The 17,259-nt window shown below is 44.7% G+C and overlaps 1 protein-coding gene across 7 annotated transcripts in view; it reads left to right on the forward strand.

Moving 5' to 3' along the window:
* MCF2L2 (MCF.2 cell line derived transforming sequence-like 2) overlaps positions 1 to 17,259 on the forward strand; it is a 194,507-nt gene that overhangs the window by 50,757 nt on the left and 126,491 nt on the right. For 6 of the 7 annotated variants that reach the window (XM_009677283.2, XM_009677281.2, XM_009677284.2 and 3 more), the window contains exons 3-5: positions 4,029 to 4,143; positions 13,982 to 14,072; positions 15,424 to 15,543. In XM_009677283.2, the coding sequence (XP_009675578.2) occupies positions 4,029 to 4,143; positions 13,982 to 14,072; positions 15,424 to 15,543 (326 nt within the window). The remainder of the gene's footprint in view (positions 1 to 4,028; positions 4,144 to 13,981; positions 14,073 to 15,423; positions 15,544 to 17,259) is intronic. The other variant, XM_009677282.2, reaches the window with a different exon arrangement.

Below are 17,259 nucleotides of genomic sequence, written 5' to 3' on the forward strand. Positions count from 1 at the left end.
AGCATTTGGAGCTGCCAGAAGGCTTTGTAAGTGGCTGGGTTGCTTGAAGAGTGCTGAAGGGTGGCATCTAACGGGAGCCTTGAGGAGCTGCAAGTCAGCAAGACAGATGCCTGTGTGTTGCATGAAGACAGCTGCTGGGCCTGGCCGTGTTCCTGATATCTGTTTTTCACTGTGTTCCTGCCTCTGACTGCACTGAACTCAAGTTATTTCCCACTCCTCCCATGAGCCCTCTAGCTCAGCTCGTGCCTCACGTTGCCCTGGCTTTTTGTCAAGCTCCTCTGCTCCAGGCAGCCCTTCGCCCCCTTATCTTACTGCGCAGATGCTGCTGAATAGAATAGATATGCCTGAACTGACCATAACGTAACCCTCTTCTCAGTTTTGTGCTGTTTGTGCTGCTTGCTCTGCTCAGCACCTTTTCTCTCTCTCCCTCCTGCTGCGCTTGCTTTCTACTTAAAATATCTTTTTTTTTTTCCCCCTCAAGGAATATTGTTTCTTTTGCCCTTCAGCAGTGGTGCTGGACCTTTGTCCCCCTCTGGCTTATGATGGGTTGTAAAATTTTCTGATCAGCGATTAGACTCTCTTTACTAGTGATGCCCAGGAGCACAGGGGTTAAGCACGGTCCTAGCAAAGATGAGGATTGTAGAGAACCTTTTGGGCCAAATTCAATGCACTGACTCCTTATGACTGGAACCGACTGAAGACTGTTCATGCTGGTTTTTAATCCTTACCTGCTGCTATGCCAAGGCATTCAGGAGCCAATTAAAGTATTTTGCGGCGTTGGAAGAAATCTGGTTGACTCCCTAGAAAGCGAGGGTGGTGGCCTAGAAAAAAGGGCTGCAGCTTGTCAGTTCAGATTCTGCAGAAATTTGCATAGAGATATGAATACAGCAAATGCTGCGGCAAATCTCGGTTTAGTGTCAGGAGAAAAATGGCATTAGCGTTTAGAGATATGTAGAACTGCTTTGTCAGAAAGAGGAGCGAGCTTTCCAGACTCTTTGGGCACATAAGGAGCTTCCCTCCACTGTCGTTACTTTGCTAAATAAATGGATATAGGATTGTTTTCCCTTGATTGTTTTCCTACTACTGCTCCGGGTTCAGGCGTGGGGAGGAACAGCCTGTTCCTCCTAACGTGTCTGTGTTGCTACTTGCCGCCCGTCATTTTGGAGAGTCCAGCTTTCTCCCTGCCATAATGCTTAACAATTTCTGACTGATGACACTTCAACCTAACTTCAGAGTATAGCAGGAACTGAGGGTTTCCTCTCTTTATTTGAAATACGGCTGTCTTCAGGAGTCTTCTGAGTTCTCTTCTGTCGTACGTTAATGTTGCCTTCACCTTGGAGAATTGAATGGACCACAAGAGAGGTTAAGGTTTTGTAGCCTAGTCAGAGGTGAGGAGCTCCTGGATCTTAGCTAAATGCTCAGACTGTGGCTGGTCCTGTTAGATTTGTTGCCAGCGGTGAAGGAAAGAAGGCAGTGTTCACTGTGCTTGCATCCATTCCTCAGATGGCTTAGTACAGGAGATGATCCCATGATAAAAATAACCCCCCAGATACTTACAGTACGTCCTCAGCCTACCTCATCTGACTTAAGGAAAAGAGGCCAGAGGAAGAGTAGGCCCACATGCAAGCGTGGGTATGAGAGAAAGGGAAGATAAAAGGGATGTGCAGAGGCCCTAGACAGCAGGAGCACTCCAAGTGCTGTTGGAAACTTGTAGTTTGGACAAATCTTGACTATAATCACAGGTGAACTATCAGGTGCTTGGGGAGGGGGTCTTGGGGATTTTATCTTGTCATCCAAGGGCAAATATTGCTGCTTTAAACAAGAGCATTCTGTGCTGCTACGTTTCTGCCTCTTTAAGAGTTGATTACCTTTATAATGGGAGTATCTGAAATACGAGAATGAGGAAGGATGATGCCCGGGAACCTTGTGAATGTGTGCAAGATACCATATATGAAATACCTTGGTGCATACTGTTCTCAGCAAGAGAAGGCCAAGCAGACAAGCTGTTTAATTTTCTGGGCTGCTACTGTTCATGCCCAGAAGATGTCACTAAGTAGCTACAGCAAACCATCCTAACCGGGTACCTGCTGACCTGAGTTCCTGGTCTCCAGGCTGCAGCCAACAGCCCTGGGCCAGGGGAAAGTCTGACTAAGTTTGCGTGACAGCGTGTTCTAGGTCACTGCTGACTGCAGTGCAGCTAGAGTGCCCTGAGAGCAGCCTGCCAGGCAGCAGCGTTTGCCCTCCTCCCAGATCAATGTGGAGGCCATGGCCCCATTCAATTTAGTGCAGTGTGAATGGTGATATTTCTTCCTTGCATTTTGGCTGAGGGCCTCTTCAGTCTCTGTAGGCTTGTTTCCTCCACAGCAGGATGAGTATGTTGGATGATCTAACACAATGGGTCATTTTTAGGTGTAATTAGAGCGATCTTACACCTTTAGAAAGGAGAAAAGGGGTCAAAAAATTAGTGTCCTGACAAAGCCACCATATTGCCAGATGTCAAGGAGGAGAAGTTGTTTTTGTGCGGAATTCCAGGGAGATTTCCTTGGACTGAATGAAGAAAGCTGTTTTAATAAAGCAGTAAGCTGGCTTGGCTGGGCCAAGACAACAAAACTGAGTTGCTAGCTAGTCCTCTGAAATGACTAGGGATGGGGTCCATGACTGATGAAAGCCTTATAGTGCTGTGGAAACCAGTGATCTCTTTTTCATAGGGTGTTGTGGGGACACGATAGGGGTTAGTCAGTTGAGAGCAGAGGCAAGCAGTGTAGTGGGGAAGGAGGGAGGATACTCACACCAGCTATTTTCTAGAGCACTCACTAAATATTGTCTGTGCCGGCATCCAGCCTCTCCAGGGCTGGGCAACGCAGAAGGAGCCTTAAGTAATGCAGCTGAGTCTGGGAGGGTTGGACAGAAGCTGGATCAGGGCTAGCAAGGCACTGACCACTCTACATAGAAAGAGCTACAAATTATTGCAATTGCCACCAAACCAGGAGCAGGAGGAGCTGGTCTGTGGCATCAGCTGTGGCTGCCAGTGGGGAAAGGCAAAGGTGTATGGCAGCAGCCTGGAAATAGGATTTATTTATGGGGATTTAGAGGGTACTTCCAAGGAACTGGGGCTCGTATTTTTCCGCAAGGCTCTGCTTTCTCCTTATTCCCCTAATGGGATAATTTACTGGATGTTTCCCTTGGGGAAGATCACTTTCTGTGTCCCTCTCACAGCTTTCCCTTCAGAAGGGGGAAGCACGGAGCGTGGCCCTTCCTGGGATAAAACTCTCCGCTGGATGAGAAAGGACTAAGTAAAACTGTGCGCTGCATGGCTGCACGTCCCACTGGGTTCCATGACCCAGTACTGGGTTTGCAGAGGAAATCCTCAGCCTGTTGTAAAAAACAGGCTTACACAGGCATTGCCAAGTTGGTGAGAAAACTCCTATTACCTTCAGTGTCATTCCCAGATTTGTTAGCACAAGCAAGGTAGGATTGGTCCTGCAAGCAAACGGGATTTGTGCTTTGTACTACAACATCACCTAGAGCCGAATATTGTGTCAGGAGAACTGTGAAGGCTGCTGGCTTACAAAGGACTTGACTCCAAGCTCGTCCTATGTCTGCTGGAGTTTAAATACTGCTGTTCGGATCAGGGAGTGCCTCAGGCAGGCACAAGTCTGTTCCTGTCTTGAGTTATGATCTTCCTGCAGAGGTTTGATGCAAAGAAACAGGAGGAGAGGGAAACTCATTGATTAAATACTCCCTGTGTTTTAGCTGTAGCTTTGTTAGGGAAAGGCCCAAGGCTGGATTGGTCCTAAGCCTGTGTTATATCTGTGTATTCAAAAGTTGCATGCTCTCTCACTGCATTTCCTTCAGTGTCTAGAAGGAATCAAGGCCTCATTGTGTCAGGTGCTGTACAAGTGAATAGGAAAATGCTGTAATTTTATCACAAGCAATTGCCAGTGTTCCGCATTCGACTGGATACTGGTCAGTCTGTCCCAAGGCGTAAAATCACCCTCTAATCTTTTGACAACCTCTCTCTTTTGCAGGAGGAAGAGGGAAGGATGGGGCACCCATTATAACCTTTCCAGAATATGCAGGATTCAGTGACATACCTGACGAGGATTTTCTGAATGTGGTCACGTATCTTACCAGCATTCCCAGGTGAGGCCAATTACAAAAGTCTGTTTATTTCCTAGAGAGCTTTCCTTTCTGACTCGCTACTTCTAGTTCTATGGCTATATGGTGCTATTGGGAGGTACCAGTGTCTCTGCATAAACCTGGTCAGTATGAAATTTCCCCATGTGCAGGAGGCTCTATGAACCACTTACATCTTCTGCAGGGAAAAGAAAGCCTCACACAGAGCAGGCTTTCTGTTCAGCACTTAGGCTGGGTAGGAGCAAGGTCTAGATTTGAAGAGCAGCAGTAGAGGTAGCAGAGCAAATAGGAGGACCATTTGTGACAAAATCCTGGGGGCACTGCATGTAACAAATGAAGGATTGCAGCTGGAAGGAACCACACTTAATGGTCACAGAATGGTAGAGGTTGGAACGGACCTCTGGAGATCATCTAGTCCAACCCTCCCTGCTCAAGCAGGATCACCTAGAGCACGTTACCCAGGATTGTGTCCAGATGGCTTTTGAATATCTCCAGGGAAGGAGACTCCACAACCTCTCTGGGCAACCTGTGCCGGTGCTCAGTCACCCTCACAGGAAATAAGTTTTTCCTCGTGTTCAGACTGAACTTCCTGTGCTTTGGTTTGTGCCCGTTGCCTCTCATCCTATCGCTGGGCACCAAAGCGAAGAGTCTGGCCCCATCATCTTAACACCTTCCCTTCAGATACTTGAACACATTGATATGATTCTCCTCTCAGTCTTCTCTTCTCCAGGCTGAAGGGTCCCAGCTCTCTCAGCCTTTCCTCCTCAGCCTTATGAGAAATGCTCCAGTCCCTTAATGCGCTCCCTTAATAAGAGATGCTCCAGTCCCTGTTACTGTTTATTCTCTGAGTGTGTCTTTCTGCCTAAGGAGAAAGGAGAGCCTACATTCACACGAAAGGGCACTGTAGAAAGACAAAGTAATAGAGAAATAAATTGATCTCGTGTCTTTGCCCTTCTGAAGGGGAGATCTCTCATACTTCCCAAAGAACGTGCCAAGCTCTGACTGGGCAGACTAACGTTGCTTGCACAGTTAACAATATCAAATCTCAATGGAAATGCGTTTTGTTGATCCTCCTGCTTCTAATTTCTTTTTTATTGAGGCAGAGGGACAGGGATCTCAGAGGAGGAAACAACAAAACCTGTCATATAACCATGCAGTTTGTATCGTGATGCCTCATGAACCAGAGTTTTCCAGAGCAGTGGACAGTGTATGCAGGTAGATGAGTAAAATCAGTTCTTGAGGTCAGAGAGCTCTGGACTTGCCTTGTTATTGCTTGTGGAGCTCAAAATAATAGCAATGCAATACTTTACTTGAGTGTATTCAAGCCCCCTACTCTGAGAACTCGGTAGATAAGGGCAGACGTGGTACTATAAGCTCACCAAAAGCCATGTTGACAGGGCTCAATAACGCTAATAAACCTTATTGGGAGTGAGGGTCTGTGACCTTAGAGTTGGCTGGCATGGGGCTGTGCTCAGCAAGCTGAGGTCTGTGTATGGGTTGTACCCTCAGGAAACAGAGGATCCACGCACTTTGGCGCTGGAGATGTTTGCCATGGCTCTTTTACAGTTAATAGAGCTGTGAAAATACACTGTCCTGGTTTTAAGCTTATCTAAAAATTGCTGGTATGAGTTATGGAACGTTATGATACACCAAAAACTACTTGTATGTTATCAGGAAGGCTGACAGTTACTCGGCATAGAGTTTACCCTGTAAACTGAATATCATCTTGTCCTATTTGCTTCTAAGGCCAATTAAAGTCAGCAGAAAGACTCCTGATTGGTTTCTACGAACTTCATCTTCTGGTCACCATCCTTAGACAAGCACTGTGTGAATTGCCCTTCAGCACTTTGATTTTCTTCAGTCTTTTCCTGGAAGTCTAAGCAGCAGCGTGAGTAAGGAAGAGGCCAAATAGAGCGCTAGTATCTGAGCTTTGTTTGCTGCTGCATTGCAAAAAGAGGGTGATATTCTTGGGTGTTTGAAGAGAAAGGGAGAAACAAAACTGTAAAAGGCTGATGCAGTTAATTAGGCTGTGGGACTTGTGAAACTATGGGCTGCGTACACTAGAGATTAGCCTTTAGATTGTACCACAGAGAATTGCTACAGCACAGTTATTTCTGTACTGTTTTTAAACACTAATTACTTGACTGTAGTGGGAAGCACAGACTCGGGAGGAGCAAGTCTCTGGATCTGTTTTATTAAATACAGTAGTGGCCGTGGCCAGCACCCAGAGGAGGAGGCAAGACAATATGCTGGCCTTGTTTGCAGGAGTGAGGATGGATGGTGGTTCACGTGACAGATGATGTTGGTCATTATCACTGGTGAAATGTTGGCTGTGAGATTTCATTAATATTGTCGTGTTGCTGCAGTCATTTAAATCTGTCTTGTCACACTGAACAAATGGAAAAAAACCACAGAGGTGTTGCTCTTGTGGAACAACTACCAACGAGTCAGAGAAGTAGGGCGCAAAAGAGAAGCATGTGCCATCTTGACTGTTCCTGCAAGCACCACGTGCTTTCTGATGCTTTTACTGGGAGATTGCTCCACAGCTAGGTTGTTTTCCTTCAGCTGTGCTACGGGAGTGAAACACTCGCTTCCACTGCTCTGAGGAAATGCGATGAGGCATGGCTGCTGAATTACTTTTTGTTTATCCAAAGAGAGCGCTTAATATTTTTTCAGCCTCCTGATCCTGTCTCTGGACCATGGCTATTTGTGCTACCTAGAAACCCAGCAGGGATTTATTATTTCCTGTGGTCTTGTGTATAAAGGTGCTTAGAGGATGACGAGGGGAAAACGTGCCTCCTTCAGCTTGGAATAAGAAGTTTTCCAGCTCCACCTACACGTATTCCCCATCAGGAGTTGCCAAAATAAGCTGAGAGAAACCACATACTGTGAGCTTAACAGCTTCATTGTTTCAGTCTACTCTGTAGGGCCTTTGTTCTGCAAGGCAGTATTCCTCCTTCTGTATTTCTTCATTAACTTCTGGACTGGGAGGATGACTAGCTTCAGGTTTATTAAAACGGCAATAGTAGCAGAGAAAAACCCAGAACTAGTTTGTCAGTTCTTTATGCTTGGTATCTTGGTGGGTGATCCCTGGCAAAGTTAACACACGTTGGAGAACTAGCATGTTACGTTGTCAGCATGATAAATAGAAGTGTTATAAATGGATTCAAAAGAAATTAGACAAATCATGGAAAATAGATCCATCTATGGCAGCTGAACACAATGGCCGAGATGCAAGCTCTGGCTGAAAAAGTCCATGTATCCTTTAATGTTAGAGAGCTGGGAGAATAAACTAAGAGAAAGATTACTCTTTTCACTTTCCTTCTGCTCTTGCCTCTGTATCCACTACCTACCACCACTGGAGACAGGGTATTGGGCTAGATGAACCTCTGCTTTGATTCAGCATATCAGTTCTGGGATTCCTCTGCCCCTGAGGAATCCCAGAACAACGTTCAAAGAATGGTGAATTAAGTCTCAGAACTTCATCTGTAGGCCAGGAGAGCTGCAATACACCTATTTCATAGATTATGAGATGTGTGTGTTAAGTAATATTTTACACTAAAGACAACTGTTCAAGATCAGTGACAGGCTGGGATTTGAACCTGCATTTTCTGCACCCCAGCACATTGGTTTGACTCTTAGATTCATAGATCACACCACAGAGTTGCAAGTTGTCCAGGTAGTTTGCTAGTCGCTGTTGCAGTGCTTTTGGAAAGACTGGCTCTGCATCTCTTGAGTTGCTATTTGGAACTTGCCAGCCTTTATGTGGAAGGCAAGGGACGAAGGCGTTAATTTAGAAGAGGAAGAACCTAGGCAGCAAGCTTTGCCTATGTGATTTATGACATAATCATATGAAGTAAAAACTCCCTGTGGCAAAAGTACTGGCCCTGTCTTGATACAGCAGAGCCTTGTTAAATCTGCAATTAGCTGATCTATGCACAGAGAGTGTCCTTCCTGCATCTTAGCAAGTAGTGATCGGACCGTATTGTTACTTGCATAGTACAGTAGAGTTTATGAGTATACTATGACAGCTTTCCTGTACGCATGTTATTTCACTGCTAAGTCCCTCTGGGGTGACTGATCTTCTGTGCATAAGCCCATATGACAAAACCTTGAAAAGATAAAGGTAGATATCAACTGTTGTTATTTAGATGTAAAGGCATGCACTTCATCTTTGAAGCTGCGGAGTGCATTTACTGTATTGACTCTTGCATAACACTTTTTTTTTTGGCGGGCTGCAAGCAAGTCTCAGACTTGGCCTTTAAAACATGAACTGCTTTCCAAGATGGAAGATCAGTCTAGTGCAACTTTTGCAATTGGATTAATTTTTCCCTCTGGTTCAGCTGCTGCTCATGAGTGCGCTGCACCGAGTGGACCTACCTACATACATACATTTGTGCATGCACTGGGTAGCATGGGTATATATGAATGCGGTACACCTAGGCAAATGCGTACACCTGTGCATATGCACGTGCAATAGGTAGCTGTAGCTCTTTTTACTCACTTTATTCTACAGCTAGAACTCCCTTCTCTTCCAATTGAAATGGGTCAGCTGCTCTGATAAATAGCTGCCCCTCTCTCCTTCCTACAGAGGTCAGGAAATTTGGCATCCCCTGGCCTCCTCAAATTGGTGCTCGAGAGCTAATCTGGATTCAGACCTGCGGGTGGATCGGCTTGGGTGATTGTGCACCGTTCATTCGGGGAAAGGGAATCTATCTGTCTGAATTTGATTTGGAGGCAAGCTTGATGTTTACCTGCTATGCAGGATTTTTTTCAGATCTCTCTTTTCAGGGAACTGGATAAATCCTAATGCGTTTCCTAATGCATTTCCATATTGCAGGTAGAGATATTACAGTGCTGACTCTGAGAAAACATTGATAGAGCGCGTTTGTTTTTAAACAAACTCATGCACCATACATGTGAATGGGGTTTCTCAGCTGTTCATCTGCCTGCACCGATGCTGCAATTTTTGCTAAGTTTGTTGCTTCCCACAACTGATGGCCTGCGCTCATCCCTCAGTGCCAAGTGACACTCAGACCTTGGCACGGCCTTTCCTTTCGTCATGCGGACTGAAATAGTATCGCTTGCTGACGCTCTCTCTGTTTCCCTGGCTAAATTTAGGCCTTAAATCAGCCCTGTCTAATTAAAAAGAAAACGGTATACAAATACTGTAGGCCCATCTCAGTGAACATAGGTGATACTGTCCTGAACATCAAGGTGAAATGCAGGGAATAACATTGCAGAAGGCTGAGATCTAACTTTGCGTCAAGGTTATAGGCCCATTTCCAGTTTTCTGTTGTCCAAAGGTACCTCCCTTGTCAAGCCACTCCTTGTGTTGCATCCATCAACCTCTAGCAGCCAAGATGCACAGAACTGTATCGGTGAATGGTTTATTTGCTCCCTGACTTTGCACAGCCTGCCAGAGTGATTCTGAGTGATGTAGATAGTCCCTCATATTTTTTTCTGTGCTCTGCTCAGCTGCTTTGCTTTTCAGCAGCATGTGGTTTTATCATCTTCCCTCTCTGCTTTTCCTCCTTAGATCATAAAAACTTTTAACTGTATTCTCCTTTTTTCACTCACTTCATCTCATTCAATGTAATAAGTTCAATACTGTTAAGTTGTATATGCTGCAATAACTAACTAAACTGTTTGCTTAATGGCCCAGTTCTGATTTTATCCTGATAAATCTTTCTCAAATCTCAGGCCTTGGGTTCTTCTTCATTCTCTTCCACATCTGGGATAGTACCTGCATTATTTGGATAGTAAAGTGTTGTGGCCTCTTCCTTCTGCCCCAAACTGTGTGCTGGGAACAGCTGGGTGGCAGGTTTTGTCTTCACCAGCCAGCGGTGGTTGCTGCGCTTGGTCTTGGAGGAGGAGAGCAGTGAGTAGCACCTCACCCTAGCTAGGCCACTTACTAAGTGGCGTTATGCTCTCTTTTGCTCTTTCGTCTTATTTAAATTCAATCAGTATTGCATTTCATATTTCATTTCCTCAGTCTGTCCCTTTAACTGGTCTGCAACACTGTGTGAACCGCAGGGGCTACTGAAGAGCAATGTTGCCGTTTCCATATGTTCGTTCTTCCCAGCCCTCCCCGCCCCCATGGCCATTCTTGCCAAGCTTAATTTCATGAGAAAATTCCTTTGCTTTGTCCCTCTTGAGTTTTCTCTCTATATCTGTCTTTCACGAGCTCTTGTTCCTATGAGCTATGAATTTAATTTTTATTGTTGCATCTGATGCCTGGATGCTATTGTGCTGTTACAAATCCCCATGGCAGAAGAACATCTGAAAAATGAACTGCTAGATCACGGACACGTACTTGAAAAACCATCTCAGGTCCATTTTTTAAGTGACTTTTGCTCTCTGTATTTGAGGGACTTTTAAAAACGGGGCTTAGAGTTAGTTCTGAGGCACTTAGGCAAGTTTTATTTGGCACAAATGCTTCTGTGTTTCTTTAAATCACAGTTGTGCCTGTTGCTTTTGGCAGATGCTGTCTTGTCAGTTACTTGCTTTGCAGTTTGCTCACGAAGGTGTAAACGTAAGAATCTGCATCTGAATTCTTTCTGGCCTCCCAATCTCCATGTGAACTCTTTTTAGAAAGCCTCTGTCAATCTCTCAAAGCAGGAAGATGTGCAAAAAGGGGGCAGTTCCTGTTTGCAGGCAGCTTGTGTGAATATGGGACTTCTGGAGAGAGTTATCTGTGGTTTGTGTGCCCTAAATTTTACTAAGAATACATTTTTCTCTTTGTTATTAATCCGATATTGGTTGAGTAATGTTTTTCTTTAGACCAACATCAGCATTTTGTTAACTTCAGCCAAGACACTTACTTTGTCAGTCATTTTGTTATAAATCACTGGTTTCAATGGAATTGCACTGGATTTGAACCTGATTCCGTGTGTGCAATTAATATCTGAGAGTTGTTCAGCAACTTCAAATATGTTGGGTGAGTCTAAGCTGTGAAAACAGCATTAGATGCTGATCACAGTAATATACACTCTGTTTCTTTGGAGTAGAGCCTGTGTTTTAGTGATCCATTTCATTCTTTGAAATTATGTCTAATTACCCACTTGCCTGCTGTTTTAACGTGGTTCTCAAAAATTAACATGGCTGTCTAAAATATATAAAGCATATTAAAAAGAAAGCCTTTTCAAAGTTCATCTAAACTGAAAGGAGAATTGCACTGACTTCTTATTGTACCCCAAAATCTCACTGTTTCACAAATAGCATTGTTATAAATAACAGAAGAATTTGAAAAATGTGCTATCAGTAACATGGATTTTTAATTGCAACATTGTTCCCTCAGAATAATCGGTCACAATAAGCATTTTTAGAATGTGACTTGCTGGGTTTTTAATGAAATCCTGTTCCCCTGCAGGAGTAAAGAAGCCTAAGTGGGACTTGTAGTTACTCGCTTCTCTGGTCATTTCAGGAGCTGCTGGAGGCAGCGCTAACCTCCAGTGAGCCCACTGCCGTGGGGACAGAGCCTGCTTGCGCCTGTGCTTAAGCAGGAGGCCAGTGAGGGTGCTGGGATGTTTTTTGGGAGCGCTGACTTGTGACAACTGTTAGCGCTATTGGTATCAAATATTTGAAAAATTATTCTGGATTGGTCTTGACTGGTGGATAGTTTGTAGGAGAGTTTTCAAGTATTTATTAATGAGTACAATCCTGTCTTTAGCAAGCCAAGTTTCTGTGGACGGCATGGTCGGGCAGCAGTAAGTGTTGAGTATGTTGTCTCCTGTTCCCTGGGCCCAGGATCTGTGTGCAGCCCACATCAGTCTAGTTTTGAAAAGTGTGTTTCCATCTCGCAACTTCTCAAGGGCTTTTGGTAATGTGAGTGAGGGAATTCAAAGTGCTGTTCAGTTTGTGGCTCCAGCATATTTGCTTGTGTAGGCGAGCGAGTCCCAGCGCTCACTGGTGTCAGGAGCAATGAGGTCCGAGTGCTGCAGCACGTTAGAGGATTTCTCCTCGCCTCACCGTGTAGAGCCAGTGGTGGTCTGGATTTTTTGCCTTTCTGGGTGGTGGTTGTATTAGCTGGAGTGCTGGGGGCTGCAGCTCCCTCGTTCGGAGGTAAATGGCGTACCTGGGGCTGCTGCTGCGGGCACAGGGATTGGCAGCGCGCTGTGCCCGGGCTGGATGCGGCCCTGGTGCTGAGGAGTGGGGTTCACAGCCCACCGAGCTTTTGCTTGGGGTGGAGTGGGATGCTGTGCCAGGGGGTATTGAATGGCAAGGGAGAAAGGAAAAAACACCCTTCCTTTCTGCCCTGGTTGCTGAACACGTTTGCTGCCTACAGTCTCTAGCAGTTGTTTCCTTTCCACAGTGACCTGAATGTTTCTCTGCAAATTACTGAACAAAGGAGAAAAATGTTGATGTACATCGCAAAAGTAAAGGAGGAAAATGACACATTGTTTCCCCCTAGATCAAGCAGGGAGATAGGGGTTGTTTGATAATGCCACTGTCTCTGCTGCTCTGTGTCGTGAAGGATCTTTTCTTGCAACTTTCCCTTCAGCTTGCAGCACTCAGATTTCTTTTGATTTGCCAAGCTCTCAGCAGGTTTACTGCAGCCTTCGCTGTTTCCATCTGAGGTTTTCAATTTCAGGTGGCTGATCTTGATCCTGCAGAGCTTCAGCAGATGTTCGGAGTTGGTATTGCTGGTGCTCTTTGGGTTATTGACATGATTTTGCAGTTCAAAGCCAGCCCCTCACAAAATGACCCATGAAAATGTTTTGCCGGGGCTGTTTCATAACCCTTTTTGGGCACAGTATGTTTTTACAGAACAGGGCAAAAGGTAGTCTCTTGCTCTCCAGTGAAGAGAACAGCAATTCTGCCTGCTGCTTGTATGGACAATGGAAAAGGGATCAATGTTTTATACAACTTCTCTTGCTCTTCATCTGTGCAAAGGCCCGGAGGAGGTAACTGGATGTTTAATTGCAGATTGTTGTGTGATTACAATAACATATAAACTACTTCTGCCTGCCTCTGATTTGTCCAGAGATTGAGCCGTCCTGCTATAAGGAAATTTCTGGAGTTTTTCTCTTAAGTTTGCTTAGCTTTGAAGACTACTTTCCAGCTCTGAGGGCTCGTAGAGGGCAGAGAGAAGAGCAGCCCCCCTGGAGCCCTCCCTGCGCAGCAGAGTGGGATATTTGAGAGGGGAAGGAAGGGATATTTGTGAGGTCTGTATAGACGGGATGGAACGTCTAATTAGTGCCTCCTAAAGACCCCTTGAAAAGTACAGGGAAGGAACTGTAACCATTATTCTAGTCAATATGTTAAGATGATACTTTTGAATGGCTTGCAACCGTGGGGCTAGTCTGTGGGTTAGCAGCGTATATCTCCGATCTCTTAAGCTCCTGCTTTGTCCCCCCAAATTACTGGGGCATTGTGTGCAAAGGGAAGGCAGTGTTGGTGGGGAGATACTCCCCTGGAGCTAAGTGCCCTGTCAGATGTCAGCCTATTTGGAGAATGAAGTGGGGTGTCTAATAACTTGAATTATTTTGCAGAGCAAGCAAGATCTGAGGTTTTTCCCTTCGATACAGCACAGTGTAATTTGTGATCCTGAAGTATTCATATCACCTAGATTTGGCAGCGAGTAGCATAGCAGCTGAGAGATTTAGCAGATAAAATATTCATGTTTTGTGGAAGCTGCTAGCCTTACGCTGGAAAGAGAAAATTTGCTGGCTTTTCTGTTCACGTGAATTTCTGCCAAATATTCGTTCTCTCCACTGTACGTTGCATTTTCATGATGGGCTTAGAGGGTGATCTGATGGATGCTGTGTTTTGCTGCAATGCACTTCCTTGGAATGGGAGTATCTTCATGGAACCCAGCATACTTATTTCGTCTGTTTTGCAGTCTCGAGGCTGCCAGCATCGGATTCATCATCATCATAGACAGACGACGGGACAAATGGAGTGCAGTCAAGGCATCCCTGACACGGATAGCAGTAAGTGCCTGCCTTTGTTTTTTATCTTCTAGAAATTAAATTTATCTGCTGAACCTTCAGCGCAGGATACAGTCTCATGAGCTCACTTTTAGCTCTCTTATTTTGGCTGTTGATGCAGTCTCTCCCCAATCCCGGAGCTCATGAGTGTTAACTAGGAGATGGAGGAAGCTGCAGTAACAGATTGCCAGCCTTGTTTACTGCTGAATTAGGACAGGTTTCTTATTTGGCAGGACAAATTTGTTATTTGCCAGGGTGACTGTGCTATGAATTCTAGTGATCTGAAGTGGGTTCCTGGAAGTAGGAGCGTAGCAGAGACTCCCTTGTGTGCACCAAGCGAGGAGTGACGACGTGGCCTGCTTGTGGAAGAAAGATCCCGAGGGACTTATGTTTATGTGGTTGTAGGTGATATCTATGTCAGAAACTCCTAATAGCTTATTATATCTCATTGGGGCCGGTCAGAGTTAAAAAAAACTGATTTTCAGTGCTAATAAAAGCAGCTATTGTTATAGGTGTATTGTCTAGAACGTGTGCTGTGTAAGGAACAAGGGATTTTATGTAGCGCTCAGTTATGTTGCCTCTGAGGTTTAGGGTAGAGGGATGTCCAAGGTGACTTTAAGTCACCTCAGGGCATGTGGACAGAACTGGTTTTCAGTCATCATTCTTTTTAGCTGCCCTCTCCTAGAAATTGTTCTTTTTTTATGCTTTATGAGCTCAAGGAAGGACTGTGCTAGAGATGTAGGCTGGGTGTTGTGAACGGGGCCAAGCCTGATGAAAGTGCCTGTGTGGGGGAAACGCATATGAGATTTAAAAAAAAAAAAAAAAAAAAACCACAGATTTAAAAAACCCTTTCCAGGATGTGAAGATAGGTCAAGCTGGGGAATCTGTCTGCGCCACCTGCTTCTTTAACCAAGTCAGATGTAGGTAGCCGGTTTTTTTGTAGGTAGCTGCTTTTGCCCTCTAGTGGCTGCAGCCTAAAAAAGAGGGAAAACCTACGGTGAAGTAGTGCAGAGGGGGCTTGGTGTGGTTCAGATCGGGGAGGAGGAAGGGAGAAGGGACTGCTGGTGCCGAAGCTTCAAAGCTCTGTGCCAAATCTCTATTAAAAACCGGTGTATGGCTGGCTAGTAAAATCCAGGGGCTAATCTTTCCTCTGACTTCAGGAAATTGTGACATTTGGCATGTGCTGAATGGACCGGCTGGTATCGTTAACAGCTGGACAGGCCAAGGATCAGTATGTGCTTGCTGCCTTAACTCTGTTAAGGGTATATTATATGTCTATTAAACACAACTGAAAATTCCCTTGGCTGCCTGTAAGGGAGAGTTATGCTTTCTGATAGTTTTATATTCCTTGCAGGGAGCATTTCCAGGAAACCTGCAGTTGGTGTTTGTCCTGCGGCCCTCCCGCTTTATCCAAAGGACAATCGCTGACATCGGCATTAAACTCTATCGAGATGACTTTAAAATGAAGGTACCGGTAAGCATGCATTTTTTTTGTCCATGTGTACTCCTCATCTCCATGTCTGCAGTTCCTAGGTGACAGCAAATTTCTCATAATCCAGAGACTAACTTTTGATTGCAAGAGGCAACTGGGGACTTTGATCTGGATCTGCACAGTGTATACAATGTCAGTGAAGATTCAGCTGAAACCTGAATGAGATCAAACAAGCTTCGAGATGCATGTGGGAACGTTTACAACTAGCTTCGTTTTCTGGATCAGATAACTTATTTTTGCTTTCATTTCAGTGATAGGAACCTACTGGAAAAGAGCAGAACGTGTTTGTTTATTTAGCAGTGGTTTGCATAAATTGCGTTTGTGGGATTTTCTACCATCAGTTGCAGTAATGCCAAACTATCACTGAACGCTCCACAGGATTTTGATACACCTGTTCCCATGCAGAAGATCAATCTAGCTATAAAGTGTGACTGTGTTTAAGTAGTGTCATCTTAACTCTTAACTCAGTGGAGCTGTTCCCCCCATGTAGGCAGAGGCAGATCTTCTCCCTCCAGTGACAAACATAGGTGGTTAGGGCTACCGAGCTGAACTCTGCGCTGTTTTGTGCATCCTCCACGGGGCTGCTGACAATCTGACGGTGCCTCAGTTAAGTGCTTGCAGGGAATTGCCTGTTTGTAATGCCTTTTATGGTTCCCGCCTACTCAAGGTTAAAAGCTTGCGGTTCACTTCCTTTTATATGTACTTGGCATGTGCAGTGGGTTGGTGAGAGTGTGATCTGAAGCAGGTTATCAAGCCTGAGACAGCTTGAGTTTTAGATTATTCTGTGAGAGTTCTTGTTTGGCGTTGTTCCTAACTGCACGTTTGCCTGTGATTTCAGGGTGTTTTATAAATAAACTTGAATGATGATTGTTAATGGTATTTCATCTTGGGACCGACTCATACTGTGTTCCATAAGGACTTCACTGGAGTGATTTCACATCACTGTTTTGGATTTTGCTTCTGGTTTTCAATTGTTTTACAGAAGACCCATGGCTCTCCTCCAGTGATTACTAGGCTCTGTCAATACCTGAGTTTTAAGTTCAGATGTTTAAGACACTTCATGCTTCTGCTGAAGAAAGAAGCAGAAGCCCATTTATTACTGGGAATACAGAAAAGGAACAGGGAATATTTATTTCGTTATTGTGGATTAAATAGTCCCATTGCCTGTAGGTTGGCAAGGATGCCTTCTCAGATGCTAACTGAATGCAAAATTGATATAAACATGTATGTTTAATTACAAAGCAGAGTCTTTTAATTTTATAGCACTTAAACATTTTTAAAGAAATTTTTAAATGGATGCTCCTGTATTTAATAAGCCATAATAAGTTACCATAGTAACTACTGCACCAGGCACAGCTTCATGAAAGAATAGCATTTGCCAGCAGTTCAGCATCTTCCGTACTTTTAGCAGTTTGTTTGATGACAGTAAGTCCTTTCAAATCCGAGTTTGAAACTTCCAAGTCGGGAAGGGGAGGGTACTTGCAGGCAGGGATCAAGAAGTGCATTAAATATTAAATAATTACTTGGCCTTCTTACACACAGAAAAGTCAAGATATGAGTTTGTTTTTTGGTGCTTTTGGACATCCAAGTTTTGAGCCATCTTGGGTATGTTCACATAGCTCTTAGAGAGCAGTCTTACGGAAACTAAGAACATGGTGTGCTTGCTGCTACATCTGCCTGCCTCCTGCCCACGTGTCT

Source organism: Struthio camelus, chromosome 9 (assembly GCF_040807025.1).
Source record: "Struthio camelus isolate bStrCam1 chromosome 9, bStrCam1.hap1, whole genome shotgun sequence".
Classification (NCBI taxonomy): Eukaryota; Metazoa; Chordata; class Aves; order Struthioniformes; family Struthionidae; genus Struthio; species Struthio camelus.